Source organism: Penicillium lagena (genome assembly GCF_028827675.1).
Source record: "Penicillium lagena strain IBT 129212 chromosome Unknown utg000001l_segment0_segment0, whole genome shotgun sequence".
Lineage (NCBI taxonomy): Eukaryota > Fungi > Ascomycota > Eurotiomycetes > Eurotiales > Aspergillaceae > Penicillium > Penicillium lagena.
The window spans coordinates 3,587,452-3,605,444 of NW_026623222.1; the positions used below are offsets into that span (position 1 = coordinate 3,587,452).

Consider the following 17,993-nt stretch of genomic DNA (forward strand, 5'->3'; position numbering starts at 1 on the left):
GAAATAGAAATCTTGGAGACAGATACCTTACGCAGAAGGAATCTGCTGCTCCTCCAGCGGCCATTTGGAAATAGTCGCCTCCTCTCCAGTCAACGTAAATGTGAGCACGACGGAGCGGTCAGTGTTCAGAGCCAACTCATACTGTCCAGGATAAACGACACGGTTGCCCAGTTCGTCCGTACGAGCGACGTTGTCCAGCGAGACGGGAATAGTCATGGTCTGCGACTCATGGGGCTTCAGAGAGCCAATACGGTCGAATCCAATGAGCCATTTAATTGGCAGCGGCTTCGGCCCTGCCTTTGTGCTGGTGAACAACATGGCTGTGTAGTCAGAGGACACATGGCCGGTGTTGGTGACGCTGACGGTGAAGTTGAGGAATGGCAGCTGTTCTACGACGTTGTAGCCGGAATGTGGGCGGGACAGGAGCTTGTCAATGTTGAACGACGTGCCCTTTGGCTCCATCCTGGACAGTGCGGTCTTGAAAGTGGTGTAGAACAAGCCGTGTCCAAACTCGTAAACTGGTTTGCCCGTGTACCATTTGTACGTCTGGCCCGGGTTGTCGCCGCTGGGTCGCAGGTTCATGTCAATTGCAGGGAACTGCAACGCGTACTCAGCCGGATACTGCGTCGCCGTCAGACGGCCAGCCGGGGCTCGCTTTCCGGTGATAATGTCCAGTAGCGCCTGTCCACCAGCCTGGCCGGGATAACCACCCCAGACCAAAGCGTTAACATTCTTGTTGGCCTTCAGCGATGATCCGTCAACCTGTCCACCGCCCATCTGGAGAACGATCAGCGGCTTTCCGAGTTCGCTCAGCTTGTGGATGAGCTGCAGTTGGTTGCCTGGCCAGGTAATAGTCTCACGGTCCATGGCCTCTGCTTCGATGGTGTTGTCGATGCCGCCAGCGTAGATGATGACATCAGACTTCTTTGCTGCGTTGATGGCCGCATCAAACCCAGTTGTTGATTCAGACGAGATCCCCGTGCCAAAAGCCCAGTTGACATGCATATCAGAGGCCTGCAGAGCGGCCAGTGGGCTTGTGAGGTAAGGTGCCGCGCCGAAGTAGTTGCCCTGCATCTGGGTCGTAGCGTTGCTCCACGGCCCAACCAAAGCAACACTCTTGGCCTTTTTGGTCAGTGGCAACGTGCCGTCGTTTTTCAGAAGCACAATTCCTTCCACCGCAGCCTCGTACGAGATGTTCCACGCGTTGCTCGTAACCACATCGGACCAATCAAGGTTCCGGTACTCGCTGTCCTCGCCATCGAAGTAGCCCAACCGCACAAGATTGGCATAAAACCTGATCACACCGCGCTCAATGTCTGAGCGAGAGATCTCACCGTTCAAGAACGTCTGGTTGAGGTACCATGGGTAGGTCTGACCGCAGTCGATATCAGTGCCAGCTCTGAAGGAATCGGCTGCAGCGCTAGTGAGATTGGCTGCGTATTCATGCGGGTTGAAAACATTGTATACAGCATCGCAGTCGGATGAGACATAGCCGTCCTCGACAAAGTCCCATGAGTCGCGAAGCAGTGTCTGCAAGAAGAACGAGTTGGAACACGAGGGGACCCCATTGACGGCGTTGTAAGAGCACATCACACTGTGCACTCGCGCATCGCGGGAAGCGGTCAAAAACTGGGGTGTGTAGTACTCGGACAAGTCCTGAGACGTGATGGTCATATCGTTGCCCAGCCGCGAATGGTTATTCCAGCTTTCAATGTCGTAACCGGCATAGTGCTTGGCAGTTGCCACCACCTTGAGGTGCTCCGGATCCACACCACCTTGCATACCGGTGATGTACTCATATGCATATGTTGAGCACAGGCAGTAGGCGTCTTCACCGGGAGTTTCCTGGCCACGGCCCCAGACAGGGTGTCGGAAGGCATTGATGTTGGGTGCGTAAGCGTCCAGCCCATATCTGCCGTCGTTGTTGAAAGCCCGACCTTGGGTAGAGATAATTCCACCAATTTGATTGATCAGCGTCCTGTTGAGGGCGGCCATAGTCAAGATGGGTGACGGGAATGAGGTCGCCCAGCTGTAGTCGCCCTCGGCAGTGAAGTTGGCCCTGTCCAGGCCATGGAGAGCTTCACTCCACACATTGTAATTCGGCAGACCCAGCCGGGGAATAGCCGGCATGACATTGCCGGTGCTGTTGATGAGCTCTTCCAAGGTCATCAAGGAAACCAGGGCGGCGGCACGGTCATGGGCACTCGCAGAGGTGTCGCACACCAGAGTATTGCTGAGTGGCCCACTTGTGCAGCTAGGGAAAGAATAATGAACACCGGCGAGAGTCTGAGGATACAAGTCGGGGTTGGCCCATGTGTTGTAGTCGCGATAGGACGAGTTATCCTGGGCCAGGACGGTTGGCGTCAACGCCGCCAACGCAGCGAGCAGCGAGGTAGCGGAAGGCATATTGAGAGCTGCTTTGGGTTCACGCGCTATGACATTTTCTCCCCCTGGCTACCAACGAGCTTCATTTATAAACATCAGCAGCTCTCCAATGCCGATGTTCCGGGATCAAGCCGGGGGAAGCAGCCGTCTCCACAATGCCCGTCCAGATTCAGCAGTCCCCCAGTAGATCCTGAATTTAGGCCGGGGCTTTTCAGGCGGGGATTCTCCGAAGTCACTGCGAGCTCATGGAGGTTGACCATTTTAGCCTGAATGATCAAACGTTGGTCTGTGCGGTAGTTAGACCGTTGTTAAACGCTCATGCCGAAAGGAGTGCTACGTAATGGTCGGGATTGACGAGTGAAGAGTAACCCTGACTAGCAATGCAGAGCGGTTTCAATCCGTTCGGATACCTCGTAGTTTGCTTCTCAATGAAACCTCTGAGGATGGCCTGGATGGTTGCACAGTATCTGATAAATTAATTGCCGGAAATTCCGATCTACGGCACTCAAGAGTAAACAGCTTACCAATATTATTCTCTTCTGCACCTCTATTTAATTTGCAGAGCTAAACTCTGTCGCCGATTCAGGCTGAACGGGGAAACAAATTGGGGTTTCCCCTTGATGCCGATCGCTGCAGATTTGTTCTCCACCGAAGCCACAATTTTGCCGCCGGTGCTGACAAGCATTAAGTATTGGCTGAATGGTTGTTTCTTGGAATGACGAGTTTTCAGGAATAATTGAAGTTGCAGTATGAGAAGAGCCGTTAGCAAATTCCCGGCAGGAGAAATTGACTAGTTCTTTTTAACCCTCCAGTGTTTATCCTTTTACTCGTATTGTAGAACAGGACAGACACTGCTTGTCTACATTAAGGGCTTCTATTGAATAGCATGGAAGTGGCAATAGTAACTGGAGTCTGCATTCACCCTCTGACCACCTCTATTTCCGAGCCACTCAGTATGTGATCTTGAACACCCAGGCATACTCATCAGCCTTGACCACCTCTTCGCTCACGGAAAGAATGACACTGCCATTGGCAGTCTTGTGGCTAGGCACCACATCACCGTGCTTCTTTCCACCGACGACTGTGACTTGATCACCCTCCACCCACGGGACCGGGCTGTTCAGCGCCAGCGTGCCATTCGGCCTAGCCAGCGTGTGGATGTAAAACGCATCTTGGGCGATGGTAAAGCGGATATTATCTCCTTCCTCGGGAGTAACAAACCAGTAAGTGGTATTGTAGATTGCCTCTCCATGGCCTCTGATCCACGTGCCCGCCTGGCGCAAGTGCTGCTGCTCGATATCAAGGATAGTCCCATTCGCCATGGGCCCAACATCAAGCAAAAAGTTGCCGTTCTTGCTGACAATGTCAATCAGCGACGTAACGATGGTGCTTGCGTTCATATAGCTGGCCAGCGGCGTGTCTCGATTGTAGCCATAGCTGAATGGGTCCATTCCCAGGTTGCTCTCCCATTTACGCACTTGCACGCCGTTGTATCTCGCATACTCGGGCGTGTCGAAGTCACCTGGAAGTCCACAGCGAGCGTTCATGACGACCTGTCGATTCTCCTGCGCTGCACGATTAAACCACTCGGACGCGAATTCCGTTGTCCGGTTTGGGCCTCCAATGTCGCACCACATAATCTCCGTGCCCATGTCGGCCAGTGTGTTCATCTCCGGGACAATCTTGTCCGTAATATAATCGTCTAAGGGAACAAACCCGGTGTAAGGAAGGGTCTCATTGGTGAAAGGATTTGTGGCATTGCCTAAAGCTGCTGTCAGTTGCAATTTCCACCGCCGAGTTCCGTGAAGGGCAATCAATACCTCCGGGCCACGAGGAGAACCCATATTTCTTATAGTCTGGGTTGAACCACTCAGGCAGAGAATAGTATGTCGCGCGATGCAGATGCGGCTGGTGCTCCTTTGCTGCGTCGAAAAGTTCCTGGAGTAGAGATAGTCAGTCCAGGTTCGATAGTCATTGATTGAATGGTCTACCTGGAGTAGATTTCGCTGCGGACCTAGATCCACCGCTGTTCTCTTCGATACGTCGGAGCCCGCAGTGAACAGTGCAAATCCATCATGATGCTTGCTGACTTGAACAAAATAGTTGGCTCCAGCATCTGCGAATAAGTCCACCCACTCCTTAGGATCCCATGCGTCAGCAGTAAAGTTCTGAATGAAGTCGTCGTAAACCACATTCGGTCCATAGGTCTCAAGGTGGTACTGATAAGTTTGGGGGAGACTGCTGGGTCCCTGGTTGAGATACCACCAGTACCTGTTTCCATCATTAGTGGGAGACAAATGACCGTAAAAGAGTATCTGACCATTCGGCATACTCCTCCCTCGATCCCTTGTTGCCCCATCCAGGCACGGAGTATACTCCCCAGTGGATGAAAATGCCGAACTTGGCATTGTTGAACCAGTTTGGTGCTTCGTGGCTGTACACAGACTCATACGTTGCCTCATAAGGCTTGATGCCATATGTTGCTTCGAAAGTATATGGGCTAGACACAACCCGATGGCCTCCAATGACAACGGTCGCTGGACCAGCGCTGCCGGCTTGGACCCCGGGTCGATTTCGAACGCCAACCTCCACGATGGCCTGGTCACCAGGGCCCAGTCTCTTGATGACACCCTCTGTCACAGTCTCCAAATGTGGTGATTGAATATGAACCCGAACCGCGTTGTTGCGCAGGATGAAGGATGTGCCGACATTATTGACAAGGACTTCAACGATCTGAGTCTTGTCTGTCGTGCCCTCCATCCATTTCTGAGTAGACCGAGCATACTGAATTTCTAGGCTAGCAGAATGCTGCTCCTTTTTGGGAACTGGCAACATTGACAGAGAAAAAACATGCAGTACAGTGCTGATCGACGCTCCACCAGGCGAGGTGGATGACCCTGCCGTGGAGTTGGGGAAGGTCAAAGACACAAGATCCTTTGAAGAGTCTAGCCAGTTGATGGTCTGGAAGATATTTGACCGATTGTAGTTGGTCGTACTATCAGTCAGATAATTCGTGAAGATCAGGTCGCCGCCAGCGGGATAGGGCCAGCTCCACCAGGCAGGCACCAGGAGCGGTCCCAAGGTCGTGCTACCGTCGGCGTATTTGGCCATTACGGAACCACTGGCCATTCCAGACTCTGCGGATGCCAGCATTTGATAGCTGAAGTACCTGCCCGGCGGAACGTGGACCTCTTGGCCCTCTGTCCGGACATTGTCATTTCCGGAGGCATTGTATGTAGCAAATTGATAGTTGAATCCTCCATACGAGAATTTCTCCGGAGGGATTTGGCTTGCCGGATAGGCATCTATACTCAGTCAATTGAGGACGTCAATTCGAGGGGGAGGTTACTTACTTCCCTGGCCGTCATAGCTAGATTCGTTTGGGTACGATCCGAAAGCACGGTTGTTGTAAAATGGCTGCAAATCCACCGGAAAGGAGGCATTCACACCGGACAGCGCTTGGTATTCATTTTGAGGCTTGAATATCACTGCCTCGCTTAGCGAGGCTACGGCCAGAAGCGTATAAATGGTGTTGCGAAATGTCATGGCCGAGAGACATGGGGGTATGTTTACTCATGCGGCATGAAGGACTTGGCAGCGTGCCCAGAATAAATAGTAAACGGCTGCTAATAACAGCCGCAGTGACATACCATACCCCCGCAGATCGGAAGATAATATCACGAAGTAAAACACCCGAGCTTCGGGTAAAAGCTGAGCGAGGTAAAGACATTGCAGATCAGTTGTTCAGTGGGAGGGGGCGCATTTTCTCCGAAGCGCCTCCATCTGCCCATAGCCTTGCCGAGATGATCCATATATTAAACAACTCGGATGTTTATTCTTATTATATTCCCAACACTATGCAACAGCGAAAGTCAAAATATAGGAATACGAAAGGGGGCATTGAGATAAATCGTTCTGTAAATCGTTCTGACTATCGAATGTTTCTAATTCGCTCCATTTAGATGTACAGGAGTAGATTAAGCCGACATAGAGATATTACACTACATCATGCCAAAGATGTTGTCTATCAAGGCCATTTATAAACGGTGTTACTCCACCTGCAGAACTGTGGCCTTCTCTTGGTCCTCGCCCAGAATACCACCTTGCTCATTCATCATCTGAGCAAAGTGTTTCTCTGCTCTCCATGCCAAGCAGCTATCACTTGAGAACAATATATCCAGCTGTTCAAGATGGCGATTTGCAGTTTCTGGAAACGGTCAGTAAGATATCAGAAAGACTGACGGGCTAACAGAAATACTAACCAACATAAAACAGGTAAATTGGCAGTAGCATAGCCAGATTGATAAGGGCAAAGAGGATGAAGACCCAAAAGCTAATGGCTTGAATGAGGTACGGAATGATCATGTTGATTGTTCCACCAGCAATGGAGAAGGCGAAGGTCGACAGCGCTGCGCCTTTACTGCGGCTGGCCAGCGGAAAGACCTCGGTTGGGTAGACCCAGCTTGGTAATATCGTTAGTGGTGGAAATGAGCAGTCGGGATGTTGGACTTACCAAGTCGTCAGCCATGTGCTGCCATATATGAACGTGTAAATGTATAAAACAGCAGCAACTCCAGACCCATATTGAGTCGCCAATGACGGATTACCATCTGAATGTGAGATTGTCTCGTGCGACAACACGCCCCCCACAATCAGCACAGTGCCCATGAGCGAACACCCAATCAGCATCAACTTTCGTCGACCAACCCGATCAGCCAGGTAGATTGAAAGTGCCAGGCTGGCAATATAGCCGAACCAATTCCCTCCGGCCAGCAGAGCGGGCTTGTCACCTTTAAAGCCAGAGAGGGCGAACATGTTCGGTGCATAGACGGAAATGAAATCGATACCGGTTAGCTTCTGCATGACCTGGACGCCAGATCCGAGGAGGACTCGGCGGCGGGTGTGTAGTTTGTCTTTTGTGAATATCATGGAGTAGAAACTGTGCGAGGTTGAAGTTGCCTCGGCGCGGATGGCGGACACAATCTCGTCCATCTCCGCGTCGATTGCGTTCTCATCCGTGACAATGCGACATTGTGTCAGGACAGAGCGTGCACCTTCCAAATCACCTATCTTGGCCAAGTGACGCGGTGACTCTGGGTAGAATGGGGCGGCTACCAGGATGAATAGGAGAAAGACAACCTGGAAGCCAAGTGGGAACCGCCATGCGAAAGATAGTGATTGCGTTTTGACACAGCCAAACTCCATCCAGTATGCTCTGGTTGTAGGTTAGTGACGAGCTTGAGTCCGGCAGCAAAAAAAACACCTACATCGCAGAGCCAACCATCGCCAGCGTAAACTGAACAGCCACAAACGCACCTCGTAGATGGTGATCTGCTATTTCCGATGTCCACACGGGGACGGTGGTATTCAAATGGCCACATCCGATTCCACTGATGACTCGTGCAACTGCCAGCCATGTCATATTCTGTGCCGAGGCTAGAAGAGCTGCCCCCAGCATCCCCCAGAGACAGCCCAATTGAATGGTCTTTAAACGGCCAATCGAATCGGCAATGTTTCCGACAATCAACGCACCTGTGCGGCGGTCAGTCTATCCATGAGACTTCAATCAAGATAGAGATGCGTGAATCATACCGATAGCAAAGCCACCAAACCACAAGCTGACCAATCCTCCGATAGCCGCTGCATCTCGATCACTACCGGAAGCCACGCCCATGCGGTGTAAATAGTCCTCGTTGGTATTGACCTGGCTCATGACAGCGGTGTCATACCCAAAGAAAGTGATGGCGCATCCCGCAAAGCCAAAAATGGCATATGTTATTGCCCTGCCCTGCAGTTTTATACATCTTGATGGTGAGTATCCTCCGGGGATATATCGCGCAAAGTCTGGTTCCGCTGATGAAGGGTTAGAGTGAGTGGGAAGAGGGCAAGACAGTCAGCACTCACGCCGGAAAATGGACTGGTCGCCGGCCGGCGCCATGGTCTGCATCGCGGACTTCTCAGACGCCATTGTTGAAAATGGAAAGGAGGAGGGAGAGGAGTGCCGCTTAAGAGGTGACTTGCTTTCGGATTTGCTCCGACAGAGCACAGGCCCCCGGATTCTCCAAGTGCTCCCCCATACTCCACATCCCCACATGGATGAAAGGCAAATCCCGGAGGAACGCCGGGGACCTGGAAGGATTAACAACTCAGTACGTCATTTAAGCAGTGAATAATGTTCATTACAATATATTGCTAAAGATACAGCCGCTATGCATACATTGGATGAAATAAAAAGAAAATGAATACAAGAACCAAAGCTCAACCCGCCCGAACTTCCTGCTCCAGCTCGTCCAGCGCGGCCGCGTACTTAGCCTTGAGAGAACCCAGCGCATCTACCTTGACCTGGACGCGGTCGATCGGAGATGCACGAACGATGCGACCGTCAAGCGTCTTCGAGATTTCGTTGGCGAACCACCGGCCCTCACGATGAGCAACCAGAGTCCACGCGGAGCCCTCTCGGCCAGCACGGGCCGTCCGTCCAACCCGGTGCACATAGGTCGTTGCGCTGGTCGGAACATCGTAATTGACAACATGAGTCAAAGAGGGCAGGTCCAGTCCCCGCGAGGCACGGTCAGTCGCCACGATCACAGACAGCAGACCACGGCGGAAGGCAGTCAAGGTCTTTCGGGATGCAGACGATTTGTTTGACTTGATGATGGTCCCCACACGGCTGGCCAGCGGTGGGTGGAGGATCGAGAGGAGGCGAGACAATCGTGAGGCTGATTCAGAGGACTTGGTGAAAATCAAAACCGTCGTGCGCGGGGGCCCAGTGTTGGGTACGAGAGTGACAGAGTCGGCGTCTGACTCTTCGGCATCGCTAGACTCATCTGAGGAAGAATCAGAAGAATCGGAGTCCGAGTCCGAGTCGGATCCAGAAGAGGACGTATCGTCATCGGACGATTCATCAGAGCTCGTATCTTCGGAGCTGGTCTCATCGTCGGAGCTAGAGCTGTCGGAGTCTGACGTGTCGGATAAAGGTTGAGGTGCACGCGAATCTACGCCGATATTGATGTGGGAAAGGAGGAGACGAAGCAGATAAAGAGGCTTCTGTGATCCATCCCCGACAGCAATAATATGCTCGTGCAACGTTGGTGGGAGGGTAAAATTGGCGTCTTGGTTGGCGGCCGATGGGACCTCATCGACCACAGCCTTCTCGGTACCAATAATAACCATCTTGGGATTTTCTAGATGCAGGGAGTTGAGCTTCGAGATATCTCGTGTCATCGTCGCACTGAGCACCACCTTCTGTGGTGCTTTTGCCTCGATAGGAAGCCCCATCTGAGTGAAAAACTTCCCAGCTGGCCCCCAGGCGTCCGGGGCAAATCGCTCATTCAACGAGTTCATCACCACACCCACCCACTCTTGGAAACTCTCATTCAATAGCCGGTCAGCCTCATCAATTACAAGCCATTCCAGATGTTTGAGAGTAAACCCCTTGGTGTAACAGATGTGGTCGACCAGGCGGCCCGGGGTGCAAACGAGGATGTCAACGTTCGTCTCTGGGCACCGGATATGGCCCGGAAGAGTACTGCTCGAGTCCATTGCCTCGTCGATACAATCCAGGATGCTGAAATCCATCCACTCATTCCCTTGCAACCCTCTCTGGCGCTGCTCCACCATGGCCGGGTTGTAAACCTGCTCCATTCGCATCAACAACTTTTGCTCATCTTTAATTGCCACATTGCCAACAGCACTCGCAATACGAAGTCGCGAGCCAGCCCCGCAAAGTTCACAGGTCTCCCGGGCCTGTTTCACCAACTCTCTAGTCGGAACCACGATGAGCCCGCGTAGTCTCGGGGCGGGTCTCACTGGCAGGGCAGTAACCATTGGAAGCACATAAGAGAGCGTCTTCCCAGAACCGGTAGCAGCAGAAATACACAAGTCTCCCGGATGATTCTCTTTCCCTTGTAGGAGAAGCGGGATGACGGCCGACTGCACGGCAAACGCCTCTTTGTAATTATGTTCTTCGAGGATGCGCAGGAGATCGGTTTTAATGCCCAGATCCGCAAACTTGGATCGCGCAGCGGCCGATGTTCGCAGAGGGTTTGCCAACCAGGCGGGCAGCGCAGAGTACGTCGGAGCCTCCACGATCTCTGGCGGATTTTCGGGTTGTGGCAAGGGTTCGAGACCTTGGGCAACGACCGGCTCGACCGTGACTTCTTCTTCGGGCTCGGGGGTTCGTGCCTTTTTCTTCGCCTTCGCACTTGCTACCGTCTTGGTTCTTTCAAACTTGGACAAGATCCCGGAGTGTTTGTTCTTGGTGGGTTGGGGTTCGCCATCAGCTTCCGAAGGGTCTTTCGCGTCTGCCCCATCAATTTCCATGGGCTCTCCATTCACAGTTTCAGGGTCATCAGCTGCACCATCGTCATCCTCAGATGTCTTTCGCTTGCTTTTCTTCGACTTTTTTCCTGCTTCAGAGACACGGTCGTGCGAGTCTGCAGCTCGCGCTTTGCTGCGCTTTGGCGAGACAACACTTTCTTTCCTGGTCTTCTTCGGGGAATCATCCCCCTGAAGCGCATCCTTGAGCTTCCTCCGTTTCTTGGTGGTGTCATCCTTCTCGATTGGCGTAGTCGACAGGCTTTGGCGTTTCTTGTGCTTCTTCGACGGAGACGGCGTGGAGGCAGTGTGCGTAGTTTCGACGTCTCGCTTTCGCTTGTGAGTAGTGGAAGATTCGGTTGCAGCAGCCTTCTTTGAAGACGCAGAAGCCGCCTTATGGCCAGCCATTCTCACAAAGACAGCCGAGCAGTTGGTGCTGGACACTCGAATTGATTCGAAGCGGAACAAAATCAAATTTTGGGGTTGAGCTGGCAGAATTCCCGACCGTCTTCTCCACCGCCTGGTTTATCTCCTCTCATGTTTGACGGCGACAAGTTATTGTGCTCAGTGTCTGCAGACAGTCCGTTCGCCATGGACTGGTCTCTCTGTCAATTAATTTTGTCTGGGACCTCTAGACCTGGAAATCATTGTCACCATGACGTATAATATCGCGTGAGTCTCATTGCCTGGACCCTTGCCAAGACCGATAATTGATTAACTAACTTGTCGGCAACAGCATGGTCAGTGACTTCTTTTTCCCCCAGCCGGGTATGTTCTGAGGTGGCGAGCTGTATTGATGATAAGTGCTGACTCCAGCCAGGGGGGATTGAAAGTCACATCTACCAACTGTCCACGGTGAGCATCTTCCGCCCTACTCCATCTCCAGCACCTTGCTAACCAACGCTTCAAGAAACTCATCGATCGGGGACACAAGGTGATCGTCATCACCCACGCATACAAAGGCCGTACCGGAGTCCGCTACCTCACCAATGGCCTCAAGATCTACCACGTCCCTTTCTTTGTCGTCCACCGCGAGGCCACCTTCCCCACCGTCTTTTCCTTCTTCCCTCTCTTTCGAAACATCGTCATTCGCGAGGAGATCGAGATTGTCCATGGTCATGCCAGTCTCAGTAGTTTCTGCCATGAAGCCATTCTCCATGCGCGGACAATGGGGCTACGAACTGTCTTCACGGACCACTCCCTCTTTGGATTCGCCGATGCAGCCTCGATCTTATCCAACAAGATGCTGAAGTTCGCTCTGAGCGATATCGACCATGTCATTTGCGTCAGTCATACCTGCAAGGAAAACACTGTCCTTCGAGCATCCTTGGATCCGTTGATGGTCTCTGTCATTCCGAATGCCGTGGTGGCAGAGAACTTCTGTCCGCGTTCTTACACTCCCCGCGCATTGGATCACGTACCTGGCTCCCCAGCTGATACTCGGCCCTCCCCCGCGCCCATTGGACCAGACGACACGATCACCATTGTAGTGATCTCTCGCCTGTTTTACAACAAGGGCACCGATCTACTTGTCGCCGCTATCCCGCGGATTCTCGCCTCCAATCCTAATACCCGATTCATCATTGCCGGTTCCGGTCCCAAAGCAATCGACCTGGAGCAAATGCTGGAACGCAATGTTCTCCAAGACAAGGTCGAAATGCTTGGATCGGTCCGACACGAAGAAGTACGAAATGTCATGGTGCGCGGTCACATCTACCTGCATCCCAGCTTGACCGAAGCCTTCGGGACAGTTATTGTCGAGGCCGCTAGCTGCGGGCTGTACGTGGTCTGCACGCGAGTCGGTGGTATTCCAGAAGTGCTCCCCCAGCACATGACGACCTTCGCCAAACCAGAAGAAGACGATCTGGTGGTCGCAACCAGCAAGGCGATCGCCGCCCTACGCTCGAACAAAGTCCGCACAGACCGGTTCCACGATCAAGTGAAGATGATGTACTCTTGGCGCGACGTGGCCCAACGTACCGAACGCGTCTACCAGGGCATCACCGGCGACATAAGCGCCGAGGATTTCTACGGCTATTACCCCGGCCAGAGCTGGGACGGCAGCGGAGATCGCGTGCGCAGTTTTGCGCTGATCGACCGCCTGAAGCGCTATTACGGCTGCGGTGTGTGGGCCGGCAAGCTGTTCTGTCTGTGTGTGGTGATCGACTTTCTGATCTACGTCTTCCTGGAAATGTGGTTCCCGCGTGCCAACATCGACATTGCGCGCAGCTGGCCCAAGAAGCGGGCCGAGGGCCAACCTGGTCTTGACGCCGCTGCACAATGAGCTAGCTAGTTAGCAGTCTCTTCTTGTACATAAACATAGTCTCATGGAATAACCAACCCCCTAGTTCTGTACCACCCAGTTCGCAGCACCAACCACCATCGTCTTTCCGGCAGTGGATGGGGCAAGTCTCCTTTGATAGAACTCCCCCGCAGCCTCCAATGCGCACCTTCTGGGGCCAAATTGATCCATCCATGAGGATCGAGGGCATACCCTCCACTTCGCGCGTGTCGTGGCATTTGAGTCACCTTGCATGTTTGGAAGAAATGACTGATATGTCTTTCGCTCGTAAGGTCATCGTTGCCCATCTTGGTAGAGTAGGGAATAATAGTAGCTAGAGGGTGTTGAAGAATTAAAGGGAGGGTGATAAGAGACACTTGGTAAACTGGTCTACTATGAAACAATGATAACAACCATGGTTTTATATTTATTCGTCACGGAGTATATATAATTTAAACACGGACTGTCTCGATTTCACGTATCATACATACCGCCACATCCCGTCACGCTGAATTGGGATCCATATCCTCCGCCGCACGCTCGGCCTTGTTCCCACGCAGACCACTCACATTCTGCTCCTTCTCCAGCCCGCGCTGGTCCGGGAACTGGCGCTCGATTCCACGGTCATCATAGTTGGCGCCAACCCCCTCGAGACCGGAGGGCTGCTTTTTGCGGCCGTGGGCGCCTTCGTGTCGGATCTCGGTGCTCGTCTGCCCTTGCACCGGCTTACCCAAGCCACGGTGTACGTCTGCTGAGGTGGAACCCGTGAGCGTGTCTCCCGGCGCTGTGTGCACGGACTCCTTGCCGTGGGCGCGGAGCACGTCCGGGTTGAGAGCCTGGCTGCCGGGGTTGGAGATGGGGTTCGGCACGTGCGAGCTGCTTGCTGGCGCGGTGCCCTCTGGGAAAGTCTGCGCCTCGAACGTCGGCCGCTGGTCGGCCTCGTTGACCTTGCGACCGGGTTGGTGCTGGAGTCTGAAGTCAGTTGGGTCCGCGGATAGGTGGAGATATGTAGGAACATACGCCCTTGGTGGTCATTGGCCCTTCGGGAGCAACAGAGGGCTTGAAGCCGCTGCCCTCGTTAACTGATTCGACGTTGTTCAGAGTACTCATGATGGATGATTTGTTAGATGCTGGATTCAAGCCATCACTGGTTTCTTTATCTTTATACTGCTGCAGTGGTTGACACCAGAGCATATGACGTCAAGTTGAGTAACCCTGACTTCATCCTCGCCATTCATAAGGATCAGTGGCAAGATTGCAAGATAGACAAGGATAATCCCAGCGATTGCTGTGCCTCGCCCTGGTTTGGCGACTGGTTTCTTGCGCTCGAGTGTCTTGATGTCACAGATGTGGGGACGGATCACCGCAAACAGCAGGATGGACTGTGGAACTAATTCCTTGGTCCTGGAAGGATCTAGATGCGAGGATTCCTGATCTGCGAAAGTCCATGCTCGATGTCCTTGGTGTAGATGAATTAGAGTAAAGTGGCGCCCGATTCTCCAGGCCACTACATACTCCAGGGACCAGGCTTCTGCCCCGGTAAATAGAGGATTAACCAAATGACAATTGCTGGTTTGTCACCAGGATAATACACCAGTCAAGTATTCTGACTGTGGGATATGAAGTCCCCAAAGCAAGTAATGTATATCTCGGGCAACACCAACAACTAACCAGACAATAAGCTCCATTGGTATATGAACTAAATCGGAAAAACAAACGCCATCATGCAATTCCCGCCCAAATTAATATCGCAGGACCAAAAACGAAAGAAAAGGAATCACCGCATCAGCGGCGGCCGACTCTCCTTATTCCACCGGACACGACTCTGCACCCACTCCACGGCCGCCTCAACGCCCGAACCCAGCAGTGCGCTAACCGGCAGCACGCGGCTATCCCGGACGCCGCCACCCGTCTCGCCCTCGAACACCTTGCGCACAAGCCCTTCCTTGATCCGAACGACCTCGACGCAGTCCTCACGGTCCTGCTTGTTCGCCAGCACGAGAATCGGCACCCCGGCCACATCGGCACTTTGTAGCACGTCCTCGAGCACCTGTCTGCACTCATCCAGTCGTCCAAACGCGCCGCCCGCGGCATCAATCCCGACCGTTTGCTCCGAGAAGGCCTCTGCGCCGACGCTGGGGCGCGTGCCAGGGCGCACGGCGCCCGAGGCGGCGGAGCTGTGTCGCCGTGTCGACGCGGAGGGAAGGCGTGTGATATCTGGATCTTGACCCACATCTGTGCTGTCGACGACGAAGATGATCGCGTGGCAGCTGCTGTAATAGCTTTGCCAGAGGCCGCGCATGGAGATCTGGCCGCCGACGTCCCAGATCTTCAGGCTCATGTCTGGAAAGCTGATGTTCGCGACATTCTGACCGACCGTGGGCACGGTCTTGCCCGGGTTGGGTGCTGGGGCGCCGTCGGGTCGGGGCTGGTAGATTGCCTTGATCTGGGAGAGGAGCGTGGTCTTGCCGGCATTGTCGAGGCCGAGTAGCAGGACGGAGTATTCTGGGAGGCGAGAGCTAGGTGTGAGCGAGCGAGTGAGCAAAACTGGGCAGCCAGCATACCTTCTTTGCTGGTGGCGTAGAGATACAGCGACTTGGCCAGGTGGTACATGATCTCAAGGCGGACCGGTGGTCATGGTTCCTGCCACGAACCTGTACAGTAGATGGGAGGTCGATCCCGATCGGGGCGGTTAGGGCTAGGGCTGTGTTGTCAATCGCAGCGCGCATTGCGAATACTCGGTGTTCTTTATCTTCTGCGTGTCGCTACGTGTATCGCGCTCAAGTACTGACTGACTTCCTTCTCTCCTGGTCGACCGCGTCCTCGCCTCCTAGTGTATCCTGGACCATGTATACCATAACCAACATCCCCAATTGCCAACCTCCGCTCCCCCACTTCTGTTTTGTCAGCGAGATCAACTCCGGAAAGTCTGCCCTGCCTGACTCTCCCGGGCATGTCTTCCCTCTTTTCTCTCCCTCAAACTCCGTCCTCCATGGCGGTTCCGTTGTCTCTCCCTGACCCGGCAGCGTGACACCCGAGGATTGACAGTCGGTTCTGGTCGGATGAGCATTCCGGGTTCTCTACACCAGAATGCCCTGCGCTACTGCTTGACCGAGTTTCCCCGTGCGAAGAGGCCGAATGCCCCCTTCAATGGAAACCGACACCGTCATCGTCGGTATGTATTCTTTCTCCCTTCATCGTACCGTTGTCCTCCCTCTCCTGGGCCGAATTCCCGCCGTGGGCACAAATTCCCGCCGCAGCCGCCGCTTTTTTACTCTATGACTCTCCCCCATACTTGACTGACACGATGGACTTTCCTTGCAGGCAATGGGCCGTCGGCCATGATACTTTCGTATATTCTTCATGGCCATATTCCGTTCTACTCGTCCGATCCTCCACACCCCGATCATCTGCTAGACGCCAAGCTGAAAGCCGCCCCGGAGATCTTAAATGCAAACGTCGAATCGCTCACGGCGCATTTCGCCGCCTCGCGCCTCTCATACTCGACGCAGGCCCTGCCGGTGAATGTCTTGCTCGATACGCTCGTGTGCCCGAGTGTCGACATCGACGAGATGGGCTCTACTACCAATGTCGAGTGGCGTTTTGAGCCCAGCAAGGCCATCCCACACCTCGTGTACGGGAAACCAGCTCAGCCGGGGGGTCAATGGACCGAAGATCCATGGGGTGCCAGCTGGGATATTCAAACCCTAAGCTATGCGGCGATGCTCTCCCTGCCTGGGTATTCGTTTGCCGAACACCATAAGAAGAGCACAGGCCAGGATCTCCCGCCTTTTACTCGGCCAACCCGGCGCGAGATCGCAGACTACTTCCGGGTCTATCCGCAAGCCGCAGGCATCGACGATGTCTTCCGATGCGGGGAGGAGCTGACCGGTATTTCCCGCACGGCCGACGGTTTCTATATCCGAAGCCATGATCTTCGCTGCAAGCGCTTGGTGCTGGCGAGTGGAATCTTCACCCAGGTGCTCCCGACCGTTCCCCTGTTGCGGCCATTGCTACAGACGCAGTCCACTCCCCAAGTTCCTCTCCTCATCATTGGATCTGGTTTCTCTGCTGCAGATGCCATCATTTCCGCTTCTCCCACTCAAAAGATCCTCCACGTTTTTAAATGGGCTCCGGAGGACCGCCCATCACCTCTTAGGAGCTGCCACCAACAGGCATACCCGGAGTATGCCGGCGTGTACCGTCTGATGAAACGGGCTGCTCTCAAAGCCGAAAGTTCTGCCAAGGGCCAGCGACCGAAATACCGTCGTGCCGCCTCGACTCCATTCCTCGAAAGTCGGGATTGGGAAGAGATATACGAGGGCGTGCCCAATGCCGATGTTACTGCCGTCGATGTACAGGATGGCGTGGCGACTGTCACTTTCAGCCGTTCGGACGGGTCGACATTCTCTCGGTCTGTCCGGGGCCTCGTATATGCGGCAGGCCGTCGCGGGTCTCTCAGTTATCTTGATCCTGCACTCCTGTCCGAGGTCGTAGGACAGCATTGTCAGGATGAGAAACCCGAGGCAACCACCATCTCTGCTCAGACCCTCCGTGCGAAAGCGACGGAAAACCTTGAGGTCGCCCCGGGAGTGTTCATTATTGGAAGCCTGACTGGTGACTCCTTGGTTCGATTTTCGTATGGCGGCTGTGTCTATGCTGCTGGCCATTTAATCGGAAACCAGAAAAAAGGCCGGAAATCATGCAGCCCATGCAGCAGCATAGTATCAGCGGCCAAGACGCCGACTTCGTCTATTGCAGTGATGAACGGAATCGACGGCCATCATATCATTCCAAAAGACGACGCATCGGAACTGATGCGCGAAGACACCTTGAGCAAAAGATCGACAGTGACAGAACAGCCTGGTGTGCGCGGATGGTGGAAAACCATGGTGCGCGTGTGGAATGACATGATACGATAGGTGATGCGGTGATGCCTGGAATGAAATATATGTATGTGTATTTGCATGCGAACTATGCTGCCATAAAGGTGGAAGGTAGACGCCTGGAA

At 53.6% G+C, this 17,993-nt stretch overlaps 8 protein-coding genes across 8 annotated transcripts; 2 read left to right on the forward strand and 6 right to left on the reverse strand.

Annotated features, from left to right (window-relative positions):
* Positions 1-27: 27 nt before the first annotated feature.
* xlnD (beta-xylosidase XylA) lies at positions 28-2,406 on the reverse strand (the record flags this gene model as incomplete). Its single annotated transcript, XM_056973494.1, has 1 exon — positions 28-2,406. One exon carries the CDS (start codon positions 2,404-2,406, stop codon positions 28-30), a length of 2,379 nt encoding a protein of 792 aa, XP_056838611.1.
* Positions 2,407-3,335: 929 nt separating this feature from the next.
* Positions 3,336-5,496, reverse strand: N7510_001568 (uncharacterized protein; the record flags this gene model as incomplete). The annotated part of the gene is made up of 2 exons (XM_056973495.1): positions 3,336-4,656; positions 4,706-5,496. The coding sequence occupies 2 exons, from the start codon at positions 5,494-5,496 to the stop codon at positions 3,336-3,338; spliced, it is 2,112 nt and encodes a 703-aa protein (XP_056838612.1).
* Positions 5,497-6,434: 938 nt separating this feature from the next.
* N7510_001569 (Low-affinity glucose transporter HXT3) lies at positions 6,435-8,353 on the reverse strand (the record flags this gene model as incomplete). The annotated part of the gene is made up of 6 exons (XM_056973496.1): positions 6,435-6,592; positions 6,648-6,847; positions 6,899-7,324; positions 7,653-7,917; positions 7,978-8,238; positions 8,290-8,353. The coding sequence occupies 6 exons, from the start codon at positions 8,351-8,353 to the stop codon at positions 6,435-6,437; spliced, it is 1,374 nt and encodes a 457-aa protein (XP_056838613.1).
* Positions 8,354-8,643: 290 nt separating this feature from the next.
* Positions 8,644-11,109, reverse strand: N7510_001570 (putative ATP-dependent RNA helicase DBP6; the record flags this gene model as incomplete). Its single annotated transcript, XM_056973497.1, has 1 exon — positions 8,644-11,109. One exon carries the CDS (start codon positions 11,107-11,109, stop codon positions 8,644-8,646), a length of 2,466 nt encoding a protein of 821 aa, XP_056838614.1.
* Positions 11,110-11,356: 247 nt separating this feature from the next.
* Positions 11,357-12,985, forward strand: N7510_001571 (phosphatidylinositol N-acetylglucosaminyltransferase subunit A/GPI3; the record flags this gene model as incomplete). The annotated part of the gene is made up of 4 exons (XM_056973498.1): positions 11,357-11,373; positions 11,438-11,469; positions 11,522-11,556; positions 11,612-12,985. The coding sequence occupies 4 exons, from the start codon at positions 11,357-11,359 to the stop codon at positions 12,983-12,985; spliced, it is 1,458 nt and encodes a 485-aa protein (XP_056838615.1).
* A 500-nt stretch (positions 12,986-13,485) lies between these two features.
* N7510_001572 (uncharacterized protein) lies at positions 13,486-14,092 on the reverse strand (the record flags this gene model as incomplete). The annotated part of the gene is made up of 2 exons (XM_056973499.1): positions 13,486-13,947; positions 14,003-14,092. The coding sequence occupies 2 exons, from the start codon at positions 14,090-14,092 to the stop codon at positions 13,486-13,488; spliced, it is 552 nt and encodes a 183-aa protein (XP_056838616.1).
* A 667-nt stretch (positions 14,093-14,759) lies between these two features.
* On the reverse strand, positions 14,760-15,711 carry N7510_001573 (ADP-ribosylation factor family protein; the record flags this gene model as incomplete). The annotated part of the gene is made up of 3 exons (XM_056973500.1): positions 14,760-15,487; positions 15,547-15,577; positions 15,637-15,711. The coding sequence occupies 3 exons, from the start codon at positions 15,709-15,711 to the stop codon at positions 14,760-14,762; spliced, it is 834 nt and encodes a 277-aa protein (XP_056838617.1).
* Positions 15,712-16,132: 421 nt separating this feature from the next.
* N7510_001574 (uncharacterized protein) lies at positions 16,133-17,904 on the forward strand (the record flags this gene model as incomplete). The annotated part of the gene is made up of 2 exons (XM_056973501.1): positions 16,133-16,157; positions 16,307-17,904. 2 exons carry the CDS (start codon positions 16,133-16,135, stop codon positions 17,902-17,904), a joined length of 1,623 nt encoding a protein of 540 aa, XP_056838618.1.
* Positions 17,905-17,993: the final 89 nt, after the last annotated feature.